The 15,230-nt window shown below is 39.1% G+C and overlaps 1 protein-coding gene across 1 annotated transcript in view; it reads left to right on the top strand.

Annotated features, from left to right (window-relative positions):
- Nucleotides 1-15,230, top strand: part of dnah5 (dynein, axonemal, heavy chain 5) — a 240,506-nt gene that overhangs the window by 120,433 nt on the left and 104,843 nt on the right. The window contains exons 62-66 of the mRNA XM_061914766.1: nucleotides 7,224-7,491; nucleotides 8,813-8,936; nucleotides 9,404-9,511; nucleotides 11,296-11,410; nucleotides 13,923-14,099. Of these exons, the coding sequence (XP_061770750.1) occupies nucleotides 7,224-7,491; nucleotides 8,813-8,936; nucleotides 9,404-9,511; nucleotides 11,296-11,410; nucleotides 13,923-14,099 (792 nt within the window). The remainder of the gene's footprint in view (nucleotides 1-7,223; nucleotides 7,492-8,812; nucleotides 8,937-9,403; nucleotides 9,512-11,295; nucleotides 11,411-13,922; nucleotides 14,100-15,230) is intronic.

Here is a 15,230-nt window from a genome sequence, read left to right as displayed (position 1 = left end):
ACAGGGCCCGATGTGAGTAAATCAGATTAATGACCCTCGAATAAAGTTTGGTACAACAGCATAACATGTACATATATGACACAATCTAAACAACCTTCCCTAGTCATGGTGTAACCCCCCACAAAAAAAATAAAAATAAAAAAATAAATCAAATTAAATACAAAAAAATCAAAACATAAAATAAGGTACAACACACATGGTCACACGTAACACAACCTGCTCACTGAACTTCGTGGATATTCAAACACCATTGAAATTTTCAAAATTACACCCATTTAAAATTATTTGAGTGCATGATGGGAAAAAGGTAAAACACTCTACACTTGTGCGTGTGTGGCGCATTTTAGCTGTTTGATATTTCTGATTGATTACAAAACTTTAAGAAAGTCGCCACAGAAGTAAACAAGGTAGGAGTCGAACTTCAAAAGGTCAACGTTAAAGTCACCACACAAGGAAATGTATTTTTGACCGATCTCCATAAAAGTTGCCTTAATCCAGTTCTCAAATGTTACAATGCTTGATTTAGGTGTTTTATATAAACAACTGATCAATACATTTTTCCTTTTTCACGACAGATTTTAAATATTAAACATTCTAATATGTTTTTCAATAGCAAATTACATGTTTTTTTTTTGTTTTTTTTTACCACTTTGTAGTTTAGGGTTCTGCACTACACCGCTCCTCCTCCTTCAATATTGTTGGTTCTATTGATGTGATTTAGTTAATAGATGTTTTTTTTCCATCAGATTCCATTATCGTTGTCATTGTTGAAGCGCTGTCAACTTCAATATTTGTCTACATTTCTCAAAGTCTTTGACAACAAGAACTCGTGCTTCTGGAACTCCATTCAGCTTGATGTAAATTTTGCAGTTGCAGCGCCAATTTTCATGAATTTTCCTCTGCTTCCTTCTTGGTGATGTCAGCATTGTATTTTGTGAGGTGCTCTTTCATTTACACTTTTGCACCCTCTAGTTCTTTCCTTGTTTCAGCGATGCCATTTTGGATTTCCTGTTGGAAAGCTTTACGATGATGACTGGCGTGATGGTGTTGTTTCCACTATTCGGTGGAATGCATGCGTCGATGGTGTTAATATCGACCAGAATTTCCTTTCCATTACACTTTTTGCTCCATTGAAGCAGTGTCCATGTAATCTGGTTTCCCTCTGTTGTCAACTGCTCTAGAATAGGATTGATGAGTGATGCGCACTCCTGCAATGATGATGTCAATCAATTATCTGAACTGATCCATCTCCACTGAATGGAAGTAGTGTATAGACTAGTCGGTTTTTTTTAGCCAGGAAGTAGTCTTTGCTCTTACGTTAAATGTGCCAGTCTTTCTTTGAGACCTACAACGTGTTTAAACAGTAAGTATTGTATTTATTACACACTAGCATGTTACCAAATTTGGAGTTGTTGAGATCATGGAAAATCGCTTATGCTAATCTCTAGCATGTTTATGGCAAAATCCATGTAAATTAACATCAAGGTGACAAATTTTAAAAAGTGGAACCATACTGTACTTTTGACTGCCTTCGTCTTGCATTGTTGGCACGGGAAATTTTAACTTTACATAGAGGGCAGTCCAGCTGAGTCTGCACGGAGTCCAAACGTGATTTGACATGAAATCTGTGAACTTAAAGCAAATTTGGTAGCCATCCCTATGCCAACCCTTGCACCGGATATAATATGATCCTCTATGGACAAATGATTTAAAAAACATTTTAGACTTTGCATCATGCCTCTATGATTCTCTTCCTTTTTGACTTTTCAATTTAAATGAATATGATTGAAACAAGTTCTCCTCTACCCTTTCAACAGCTTCTCTGAGTTGTGTATCTCTAAGTCCTGTGAAATTCCAAAGCTCCTCTAGTGAATAGAGAGTGGTCAATGAAGAATTAAATGTTGTTTAGGTTTCTGAATTCACATACATCTGGAAACATTCTATAGATAATCTTACATTCTTAGATACAGTAACGTCATTATTTCCGTCCATTCTTTGTCTTTACCTCATTGGGTTTATTTCATTAGGACAGGTATGTTTTAGGAGCACATGTTATATACTACAACATGTTCACCAAAACTAATTCTCAATGTCCATCCCTAATCTGCATTTGCCAGAGGTGGGACCAGGTCATTGTCACAAGTAAGTCTGAAGTCTTTGCCCTCAAGTCTCGAGTCAAGTCCCGAGTCAAGTCCAAAGTCAAGACTATAAAGTCTCACATCAAGTCCCAAGTCCTGCATTTTAAGTTTTGAGTCATTTCAAGTCCTTTTAACCACAGACCAATGTATTTACACAGATTGTGTATGCTTTTAAAACACTTTATGTATTCATTATAAAAAAAAATAGTACTTTCATTGCACTTCATAATGGCACATTTAACCAGTTATTTTAACCATTTAACTCATTCCTTTACAGAATAAACACATTTGAAAAAATAAGTGCAACTGTACTTATTTGCACAGTGTTAACATTGTATTTCCATGGCATATTGCATTGTAACTAGTTCCACAGCAGTGTCTATCCTGTTCTTACCTTATCTAATTGTTCTCATCTCATACTGTATGTGTGTTTATGTGTGCGTACACATGAAAAACATAACGAATACACGAACATAACAATGAACAGAGTTGTACTTTTTAGATGTCAGGGCCCTATGGAATATATACACATATTCTTAATATAGTATACATTTTAACTGACCTTTATTTAACTATGTTTGTCTTTTTGTAGATGGCTAAAATACACGGTGCTGCTGACCACCGTCTAACGTTATGTTACTGTGTGTGATACATTGACTAACGTAACATTATGTGTAGGTACCTCTTGCGACCCTGCTTAAAAAAAGTCACTTGACAAAAAGTATGAAAAGGTAGCGAACTGCAGTGGACGCAACAAACAGATTGTCGTGTTTGCAATGACGTTATAACCATAGACACCTTATAAGTAGCGGCAGCATTGGCTGCTGTGACGCAAGCAATTTGGGCGCCATCTTGAAGTGGTGATGAGGAGCCGCCGAGCAGCCTAAACTGACAGTTGACAGGTAGAAAACAAAGATGCTGGGCTGGTAATCAGCGTTTTCCTGCTCAAATGAGCGAACTGTTGAAAATAGGAATCGGGGGATTACTTTTCACAAGATTTAACATTAACATACTATTGGTTGTATTTTGTGAAAATAATATTACCACAGAGTTGAGAAGGAGCAACGATCTTCAATATTTGTACGTGAAAATCACAAAGAAATCTTCTGGGGGAGGATGACGCCCCTACAGGGGTTTGTTTTACAAATTTTCAGCCCCACCTAAAACAAAATTCACCAGCCGCCACTGATTATGATGCATTCTCATTTTAGGCAAAATATAAGACAATCCTTTCTTAACAGTATAAATGTAACCAGGAATAAGTCTTCAAGTAACAATACTCAAATACTAACATTGTTGGATAAGACAGACTTTGGTTTTATTCTGAATCCAGTCAAACAGATTGGTGGTTTTAGCTGATATAAAGACTTTCAGGTGTTCATATATGTTTAAGTATTTGGCAGACATCCATCCATCCATCCATCCATCCATTTTCTACCGCTTATTCCCTTTCGGGGTTGCGGGGGCGCTGGCCTTCCGCCCGATTGTAGCTGAGATTTGGCAGACACTTTTATCCAAAGCAACATACATGAAAAATTCATACAAAACAATCACTGTAAACAATACAAAGTAATACAAAATAACAATAAAACGTGTCAAGACAGAATAAACTCTCTGCTGCTGCAGCAACTGAGATACAGTCTATAGGTCCGTAAGATATATCGATATCTAATGTATTCATACATTGTTTATGTGGGATATACGCATGCATATTTAACCTAATCATATTGTTTCTTCAATTTAAAAATAGCTGACCGTTTTTTTCCCCCTTTTCTTGGATTACTATTCCCAGTTTTGATCTCAGACGTCTGGTCACTTATAGCATATAAGAATATTCTATTACTGTTAAGCAAACTATGAACACGCCAAAACATGTGTCCTTTATCATAGTTATACGTATGACAAAAAAGCGCGTGAATATCAGTGGTATTCAGTGAGGTAAGATTAATTAAATGCGCGGACAGTTCATTGCTCCTGCCAAATGAATTGCACTGAGTGGAGCGGATCACCACTCCAAGAAGATGGTGGCCCCGCATCACGTCAGTGCCAGTAGGCAGTAGCGCTCAAAGCTGCGTCTACTTAGAACAGGTTTATGGTTATAACGTTAGCAGCGTGTTTACAGCCTCACTGATTTAACTACACAGCAAATAAAAGTTAGGTTACTTAGCCAATAAACGTTAGTTTACATTCAAAACTTACCCTTCTTTGTGCAACTTCAAATGTTGAACGAAGTTGGAAGTTGTTGCGTCTCTGTCTGTAAAATTCTAACCCCATGCTTTGCATACTGGAATTCATTTTTGTTGACCAAGTCGTAGTTTTAATACCCGAACGAGACAATTTTTGGCATAATTTTCCCTCACTGGTGCGTTTCTTGAGAGCTCTTCTTCGTTGGTTTTCCTGCAATTTGATTGGATGAATGCTGTGGGACGAACATAAAGTGGATGTAATTTGATTGGCTGTTGTTCTGACAGGTAGCGCACACGCTGACACACACGCGTACACAATGGAAGTTACGGAGCGCTCCTGAATAACTTTTAAATTTTTGGGTTTTGGGGAATGTAGCAAGTCCTGTAAATTCAAAAGGTTCAAGTCCAAGTGAAGTCACAAGTCATTGATGTTAAAGTCTAAGTCGAGTTGCAAGTCTTTTTACATTTTGTCAAGTCGAGTCTAAAGTCATCAAATTCATGAGTCCAGTCTGACTCGAGTCCAAGTCATGTGACTCGAGTCCACACCTCTGGTATTTGCTGCTTTTCCTATGCATACATTTAAATGTATTGGCAAATCCAGCAGCAGCTGTTTTACTGAGAAAGCTAAATTGAGATGGGAGCCAGTGTGTGTGTGTGTGTGTGTGTGTGTGCGTGCGTGCGTGTGTGTGTGTGTTGCTGTTATCTGAAGCTACGTCAGCAAGAAAAGATAATTTATTGGGGTGTGAATGTGAGGGATAGTGACAGAGGTGATAGTTTTGAGAAACAAAGAGGAGAACAAGGCTGCTGTGAGCTTGTCTTTTACGTAGTGGTTGGATAACACACACGCACGCACGCACGCACACGCACGCACGCACACACACACACACACACACACGCACACACACACACACACACACACACACACACACACACACACACACACACACATCTCTCATTAGTGAGTGGTGTAGGGAGAAGCTGTTAAAATGCAAAACACCATATCTTTGGTTGAATGTGGACTAAGGCAATGTGTAACAGTAAAAGACAGCAGGGTGAAGTAAATTCGAAACAAGGGGACAGCGATCCAATTGACAATCATATCGTGTGCTTTCTTTACATTTCAGTGACACATCAGAATGGTTATCTACTGTATTACCATGATTCCCGGGCTATGGAGCTCACCTTAATATAAGACACACCCATGTAATTGTTGGATTAATTGTATTTTGTACATACAGTACATTGGCCACACAAGTCTATAAGCTGCTGGTGTACACATCCATCCATCAATCCATTTTCTTCCCGCTTATCCAAGGTCGGGTCACGGGGAGAGCAGTATAAGCAGAGAAACCAAGACTTCCCTCTCCCCAGCCACTTCGTCCAGCTCCTGAGGCGCTCACAGGACAGCCGGGAGACATGGTCTTCCCAACGTGTCCTGGGTCTTCCCCGTGGCCGCCTACCGGTCTGACATGCCCTAAAAACGTCTCCAGGGAGGCATCCGGGTGGCATCCTGACCAGATTCCCAAACCACCTCATTTGACTCCTCTCGATGTGGAGGAGCAGCAGCTTTACTTTGAGCTCCTCCCGGATGACAGAGTTTCTCACCCTATCTCTAAAAGAGAGCCCCGCCGGCAGCTTCTACCAGTGATTTTGTCCTTTCGGTCATAACCAAAAGCTCATGACCGTAGGTGAGGATGGGAACATAGATCGACTGGTAAATTGAGAGCTTTGCCTTCCGGCTCAGCTCCATCTTTACCACAACAGATCGATACAGTGTCAGCATTACTTAAGTCACTTGAAGTGTGTACTGAGTGGGAGATCAGTACAGAGCTGTTGGTTTGGTTAAATAAAAACTCAAATGCTTCCCCTACACCCCTAATTACTACACTATATATTACGGTAGTACCTCAACTTACAAGCTTACTTTGTATTGGAACGCAGCTCTTGACTCAAAACACTTGTATCTCAAATCAATGTCTCCCAATAAAATTAACTTAATCACATTTAATTGCTGCTTGCCCCCCAAACACCGCAAATTTAACATGTAACATGCCTTTCAAAAAGAAAAACTAGTTTTAGATAATACATTTTGTATGAAAACAATACAATAGAATGTACTCCTAAAAACTACATTAGTTTTATGAAGTAACATATTAATAATGTATGGTAATTACCTTTGAGAGAGGACTTTTACGGTATCTCTTTTAAGCTGCTCCTCCGTCAAACACACCATTGGCCGCTATTCTATACTTTCATGGATAAATGTCCGGTGTTTAGATGTTATTTTAACATTCTTTACTGGCGTTCGATTCAGTCTGCCTCAGTATGGTGCACACTTGCAGTGTTACGCTCAAATGTCTTCACCAAGTCGACATCCATCCATCCATCCCTTTTCTACTGCTTGTCCCTTTTGGGGTTCCGGGGGGAGGGGGTGGTCAATGGAGTCGACATGTTTTCAATAATTTATTCGTTTAATCCAATTAATATTGTCCTCTTCTTCTTCTTTACAATGTCTTCTACACACACTTTCTTCCTTCGCACGGTTTGAAAACAAAGTTATGTTGATCTCTAGCTATAAGCTAATGCTAGCGAGTAAGACCAATTGTTTTAGTTGGATCTTACAGGGTTCACTGTGACATTTGCTACACAAACTCATGGCGGGGAAGCTTGTAGCTCCAATTTTTTCTTGCAATTTAAAGCATAACAATTAGCTGAGAGACAGCTCTTATCTCAAAATACTTAATTTGGGGAACTCTTATGTTGAAGTACCACCGTAATAAAAACATTGGCTGTTCATTCTCATTGGATTACAGATATATCAAAATAATCCACATTTAAAATCTATTAGGTATGAAATAGTAAATTGATCCAACTAACAACTAGTTTCTTACGCCCTCAGGTGTCCAACCTGTTTGCTCGGGATGAAATAGATGAGATTCTCAGTGATCTCGTCCTGATCATGAAACGGGAGTTTCCAAGGCGACCGCCCACCAATGAAAACCTGTACAAGTACTTCATGTCACGAGTGCGACACAATCTTCACGTCATTCTCTGTTTTTCACCTGTTGGGGAAAAGTTCCGCAACCGGGCGCTAAAATTCCCGGCGCTGATATCTGGGTGCACAATGGACTGGTTTAGACGCTGGCCTAAAGATGCTCTTGTGGCAGGTACACATAAGTGTTTGTTTCAATATAGTCTTCTTCTCTATTGTTTATTTTAAAGGGGAACATTATCACCAGACCTATGTAAGCGTCAATATATACCTTGATGTTGCAAAAAAAGGACCATATATTTTTTTCACCGATTTCCGAACTCTAAATGGGTGAATTTTGGCGGATTAAACGCCTTTTTATTATTCGCTCTCGGATTAGCACTGCATGCTAATCGATGCCAACATGCTATTTAGGCTATCTATATATACAAAATGCATCGTTATGCCTCATTTGTAGCTATATTTGCATACAGCCTTTCCCTCCACCCACATTTAATGCCAAACAAACACTTACCAATCGATGGATTCAAGTTGCACCAGTGTCAAAAGATCCGGAAGTCCCTCGTCTGCACATTTTACCGGCGATGCTAAGACAGACATGGCACAAAGATGTATGGATACCCTGTGACACTCAAAGCAGATGCATTTCCAACGATAAAATCAATAAAATCACAAAGGTGTGTTTTGTTGATGTTATGGACTTATGTGCTAATCAGATATATTTGGTTGCGGCATGACTACCATCTACACGATGCTAAAATGCAATTTAGGCTAGCTGTATGAACATTTGTAGCTATTTTTGCATCCAGCCTTTCACTCCACCCACATTTAATGCCAAACAAACACTTACCAATCGACAGATTTAAGTTGCTCCTGCACATTTTACCGGCGATGCTACGACAGACATGGCACAGAGATGTATGGATACCCTGCGACACTCAATCGTTGGTTAGAAGGCGATTGCCGAATACCTTCAATAGCTATTCGCTCAATAGCTTCAGTTTCTTCTTCAATTTCAGTTTCGCTATCTGCCTCCATACTCCAACCATCCGTTTCAATACATGCGTAATCTGTTGAATCGCTTAAGCCGCTGAAATCCGAGTCTGAATCCGAGCTAAAGTCGTTATATCTTGCTGTGCTATCCGCCATGTTGGCATCACTAAATGACGTCACAGGAAAATGGACGATGGACTTAAAGATAAAAAATCAGACACTTTAAAGCCTTTTTTTGGGATATTCCATGATGGGTAAAATTTTGAAAAAAACGTAGAAAAATAAAATAAACCACTGGGAACTGATTTTAATTGGTTTTAACCCTTCTGAAATTGTGATAATGTTCCTCTTTAATTGTCTCTGAAAATGAATGCATGTATGGGTAAATGTCACACCAACACCTCTTAATGTTAAACTCAATATTATTTTTAAATTTATTTTTGTACACTTCAGGTTTCTCGTCTTGTTTATGCCGTTACAGCAATTTTTGTTGTGTCCTTCAGTTTCAGAGCACTTTGTGTCTGCGTTTGATATCGACTGCTCGCCCCAAGTCAAAAGCCAGGTGGTTCAATGCATGGGATCGTTCCAAGATGGGGTGGCTGAGAAGTGTGTTGATTACTTTCAGAGGTATAGTATACTGATCAGCAATTTCATATTATTTAGTCATAAAACGATACATAGAATGTGAAGAATTATAGCAAATGTTAGCAAATGCCTAGAGGTTAGAGTGTCCGCCCTGAGATTGGTAGGTTGTGAGTTCAAAACCTTGCAGAGTCATATTAAAGACTATAAAAATGGGACATGTCCCTTCTTGGCACTCAGCATCAAGGGTTGGAAATGGGGGTTAAATCACCAAAAATAATTCCCGGGCGCGGCCACCGCTGCTGCCCACTACTCTCCTCACCTCCTAGAGGGTGGATCAAGGGGATGGGTCGAATGCAGAGAATAATTTTACCACACCAATTGTTGGTACTTTAACTTTAACCTTAAATGTTACAAGAAAGGGCAACACTGTCTGTCCTGAGCAGATGATGGATGCTGCAGTTTGTCCCATGTGTTATCAATGTATCACATTAATTCTAATTTGCATTCAGATACCGCCGTTCCACCCACATCACTCCCAAGTCCTACCTTTCCTTCATCCAGGGCTACAAGAGCATCTATGAGGAAAAAAGGTCCGAAGTCCAAACACTGGCCAATAGGTAATCAACATCATTTTTGAAAAGAGCTATAGTTTTTCATTGACTCCCCCTTTATATCCCACATTTACATTTACAAGTTTTTGTTCATGTAAGAAATAACTGTTCGTTTTGCAATGGATGCAGAGAAACTAACTGGCCGTGGTTGTCACATATTGATTGTCAATAAAGTATGCAGGTATGCGATTACAAATAGGAATTGCATAGTCAATAAGTATTGACTCTCTGAGGGCAACAAAAGATAAATGAGCAGGATTTCACGGTTAAAGATATTTTTCAAGTAATCCCTTCCTAAGGGTCCTGAGAACAAGGGGTCTCACAATAAAACATCACTGAATGTGTCCCACACTTTCAGAAATGTGGCCATCTAACATGTTTGATTAAGAAAACGTGTATGCAGGAATCACATTAAATACATTATAATGGATACATTAACTGAACATCCCTTTTAGCTTTATTGAAGAGCAGAGGAGAGTCACATTTCTTGTATTCAGAGCTCGGTATTCAGTGCATTCAGTAATGTTTCACACCCTTTTTATCAAAATGCTGGCATTAGTGTTGTATCTAAGAACACACAGACAACAACTCTCCCGTCCAAAGGCAAAACCTAGTAACTCACTTCTAGCTGATTTTGAGAAAACAAAGGAAAACCAATCTATCTTGATGCTGTCTTACAAAGATCTACAAAGTCATCAAACGTATAGATGTTTTCTTGAGCTTTCATGTTCTTGCCGATTGAGCCATGGATTGAATTTGCTCTCATGAACGTGTGCCCTTTCTCTAGCTATTTTATTACAATCTCGGGTGGGCCCCATTCTGCGTTTGCACATTGGGCACAGCGTCCAGTTTTTATTTTGACCTCCACAGTTATCTGCCCAAAAGAGTATGCAAGGGGAAGAATCAAGAACAATACATTTAATGAAGGTGCTTGCAACGTCCTGGGCCAATCTTCCAAATATCCTCTCGTGCCATAATATCACATAATCAGGTTGACCGTCAGCCCCCATTCGTGCAAATGTCTCATTAAAGACAATAAGGCGACTGACAAAAAAGCTCCGATTGGTCCCTTGAGATACTAGGTTTTTCTGTTGTATCTACGCGGTTATGTGGTAGTTGCTAGGTCCTGCCATGCGCCTAACAGCTTACTTAAGGAACAAAATTACAATATCGCATACACTAATATAAAGCATATCACCTAGGAACTCCAAAATTATTATCAGCTCAGTTTTGACCAAAATTGAGCTACTGGGTTTTGCCTTTGAACGGGAGAACTGCATGCATACACAAATTTCCTGAAGCAATCACACGCACGAGACAGCGCTTTGCGGCACAACGTGTCACTCGTGACTGCCTAACCCCTCACCAGTATGCTAAAATTCGCAACTTTCTTTGGCCCTATGGTGGGTTATTTTGCAGCCATACTTAATGATTCAGTCACCAGCGCATGGACACTTTCTTTGAGCACTCAAATGTGGAAAGATACAGGGGTAAACTGACTGTTTTCTTTGGCGCAATGTTTGGCCATACGATAACCGAGACAGTACACAAAAACGAAATTACCACTGTATCTATGCAGAGCCAATTCTAATGCGATAGATTAGCCCACTTGTAGTTTATTGTACCTTCTCAGACATCGTATCTATACACATTTAGGGATTTTGTTTTTGTTTTTTTATGTCTGCATAACGATTTTCATTTCATGAGTTAGCACATGCTAATAAAGACTAGTAGTTTGACACATATATTACTACAGTTTGACGGACGCATTGAATTGCACTTCTATTTAGGATGAACACTGGCCTCCAGAAGCTGAAGGAGGCCTCCGAGTCCATAGCAGCACTCAGCAAGGAGCTGGAGGTGAAAGAGAAGGAACTACAGGTGGCCAATGAAAAGGCTGATATGGTGGGTGTTACAGATAATGATGTGAGTTCTTTATGAGTGTCTGTGTGTACTAGCAGCTTAATAAGACATTTTACAAAAGGTTAAGTATCCTTTTCCAACAACCTGATCAAGACAATTGGCCCTTCTGCAATACAAAAATGCCCATATCATGCCAAAATGGGCAGCACAACAGAACACGGGATTACTACATGTGCCTCACAATCCAAAAGTCCTGGGTTCGATCCCCGGGCTTGGAATCTTTCTGTGTGGATTTTGCATGTTCTCCCCGGGTACTCCGGCTTCCTCCCAACTCCAAAGACATGCACCTGGGGATAGGTTGATTGGCAATACTAAATTGGCCCTAGTGTGTGAATGTGAGGTTGAATGTTGTCTGTCTATCTGTGTTGGCCCGGCGATGAGATAGAGACTTGTCCAGGGTGTACACCACCTTCCGCCCGAATGCAGCTGAGATTGGATATCATGCCAAAACATTTTTAAAATGGCAGAGGCTTCTTATTATTTTTCTGATACGTTTCATCACATTCGTTGTTGTGTAAATGCTTTTTGTGTAGGTGGAACATAGGGATGAGTACCAAATTGGGTACTTTCATAGGTACCAGCCAAAGCTTGTCAGTACTACCGGCTACTGCTTCCTATAAAATCAAACAGTGCCATATTTATAAAATTTTGTTGCATGTGACATCATTCTGGATTGCGATTTCAGCACCGGCTCAAGTGTTTGGCCGGGAAACAAGCTGTCAAGCACTCAGAGCAGACTCTAGGTAATGTTACTATCTTTTATACCAACAAAGCAGGAAAAACACAGTGAGGTTCCACTTTTCAAAATGTGCTAGTTCAATTTACATTGGATTTGCCATACACATGCTACCGATTAGCATTAGTGATTTTACATGGCAATTTTAACACCTCCAGGATTAGTAATGAGAACTACAACAAATATGCACGTTACAGTCCAACAGTTGGTGTGTAATAAGTACAATACTTACAGTATAAACGTTTTGTACAATTCATCAAAAAAAGACTGGCACATTCAGCTTAATGTAGTAGTACCGTATTTTTCGGATTATAAGTCGCAGGTTTTTTCATAGTTTGGCCGGGGGTGCAACATATACTCCGGACCGACTTTTGTGTGAAATTATCAACACATTACCGTAAAATATAAAATAATATTATTTATCTCATTTGCGGAAGAGACGAAGAAAATGTCAGCAATCGTCACACACGTCAACCAATAAGAATTCGGCGGGGAAGGGTCATGGCAGAAGTGCATTGTGGGTCATGAAATGCTAACTTCTATATGCTATATGCTACTGCCGTAGCTATTAAAATGGATCGTTTCAACGTTGACGGAAATTTATAAAAACTGAGAAGGGCAGAACAAAAATGGCACCGAAAAGGAAATCATGTACTGCAGATAACAAGCTGGACGTAGTGAAATATGCAGCAGAAAACAACAAGAGGAAGCGGCGCATACCTTTGGAGTTGGCAGAGTTGTTTAGAAGCGACATCGCGGAAGAAGATTTCATGGGATTTAGCGATTAGGAGTGACAGATTGTTTGGTAAACGTATAGCATGTTCTATATGTTATAGTTATTTAAATGACTCTTACCATAATATGTTACGTTAACATACCAGGCACCTTCTCAGTTGGTTATTTATGCGTCATATAACGTACACTTATTCAGCCTGTTGTTCACTATTCTTTATTTTAAATTGCCTTTCAAATATCTATTCTTGATGTTGGATTTTATCAAATACATTTCCCCCCATAATGCGACTTATACTCCAGTGCGTCGTACGTATATATGTTTTTTTCTTTCTTTATTATGCATTTTCGGCAGGTGCGACGTATACTACGGAGCGATTTAGAATCCGAAAAATACAGTGTATAAATTACTGGGATCTAATGTCTTCTACATGCAAAGTCTACAATATAATACGATCAGTGCAGCCTTTGCAAATGAGACTTAGATGTGTAATAAAAGATAACAACACAGCTCAGTGTTAAATATTAAATAAAAAAAAACATTTATTTTTAACAATAAATATTTATTAACACATTTGAACACACACAAAAGTACAGAAAATTGGTAGCTTTGAACGAAGAAAGCACAGTCTACCAAGTCAAATTGTATATTAATCATACTTTGCCTATAAATGTGATTCTGATTCTGATGTAGACCGACGCTATCAATTCCCAGGTACTGTGAAAAGGTAGCCCTCCCTGGCTGTAGTATTTCACTTTCTTCATATTATACTTTTTTTTTCAAAATTTGCATTTTTCTTCAGTTGTATAAAACACATTTTTGTAGCTATTATTTAGCACATGTACACTGTGGTGGCTTATTGTACGAGGTATGAATGATGTTCTTTGCAATCACTGCAGGTTCAATTTACAGCCAGTAGAGCAAACTGTTATGTTCTGTTTACTTAATAACGTCTTTGAGCTTATCAGCCGACATTAAAGTATACTTCTATTAAACGTAATACTTTTGTTTACTCATCTTCCCAGGTGCTGAAAGAGGTGACAGTCAAAGCCCAGGCAGCAGAGCGAGTGAAGGTAGAGGTTCAGAAAGTCAAGGACAAGGCTGAGGCCATTGTGGACAGGATCTCAGCAGACAAAGCCACTGCGGAGCAAAAACTTGAAGCTGCCAAGCCTGCACTGGAGGAAGCTGAGGCAGCACTTCAGGTATACAAACTACAGAATAGCCTCTTTGTCTCTAGGGAACAGATGCTGTGTTTCTTACTGAAACGTGTACATGGGTTAGCCTCTGATTCAATCAATCACTCATCATAAATCTCCCGTATGTCTATTTTTAAAACTAATCTCATTTGGCCAAGGGTCTCATGAAAGCATTTCTCTCCTTTGCATCAGTTACTAGAGTTTTGCCAACTCTTAAACAATTCTGCTTTCTCTTACTAAACTTCCTATCTCCCCTGAGGGAGCCATAAACTTTTAAAAGAAGAAGTCAGTAAACCTCATGTTTGAGATGTAATGTTTGAGTGAGCTTTTCTGTTTTGATTTAGGTCTTTATCCACTATATACCGCATTTCTCGGAGTATAAGTCGCACTGGAGTATAAGTCGCACCTGCCGAAAATGCATAATAAAGAAGAAGAAAAAAAAAACATACATAAGACGCACTGGAGTATGAGTCGCATTTTTTGAGGAAATGTATATGAAAAAATCCAACACCAAGAATAGACATTTGAAAGGCAATTTGAAATAAATAAAGAATAGTGAACAACAGGCTGAATAAGTGTACGTTATATGAGGCATAAATAACCAACTGAGAAGGTGCCTGGTATGTTAACCTAACATATTATGGTAAGAGTCATTCAAATAACTATAACATATAGAACATGCTATACGTTTACCGAACAATCTGTCACTCCTAATCGCTAAATACCAAGAAATCGTATACTCTACTCTCTTACGTGAATGAGGTAAATAATATTATTTGATATTTTACGGTAATGTGTTAATAATTTCACACATAAGACGCCCCCGAGTATAAGTCGCACCCCTGGCCAAACTATGAAAAAAAACTGCGACTTAAAGTCCGGAAAATACGGTAGTATCTTCTTGCTTTGTGTTGTTTCGGATGTATTTTTTTATATTCAGTTTAATCACATCGAGAAACAGGTTGTCAAAAAGATGATTGGTTGATACAGAACAAGCGTTGCTGATGAAATGCATGTGAAATCAATGAAAAAAACAAATAAATTATGTACGGCAGCACATGAGCACGCAGCTGATTCATAAACAACAATTCAAAGAGAAACCTTGCAGCAGAGTGCCCAAGTGCAGGTTTTGCTTCC

Source organism: Nerophis ophidion, linkage group LG11 (genome assembly GCF_033978795.1).
Source record: "Nerophis ophidion isolate RoL-2023_Sa linkage group LG11, RoL_Noph_v1.0, whole genome shotgun sequence".
NCBI lineage: Eukaryota > Metazoa > Chordata > Actinopteri > Syngnathiformes > Syngnathidae > Nerophis > Nerophis ophidion.
The sequence above is the reverse complement of the archived record's forward strand: the minus strand, read 5'-3'. Positions and strand labels throughout refer to the sequence as shown.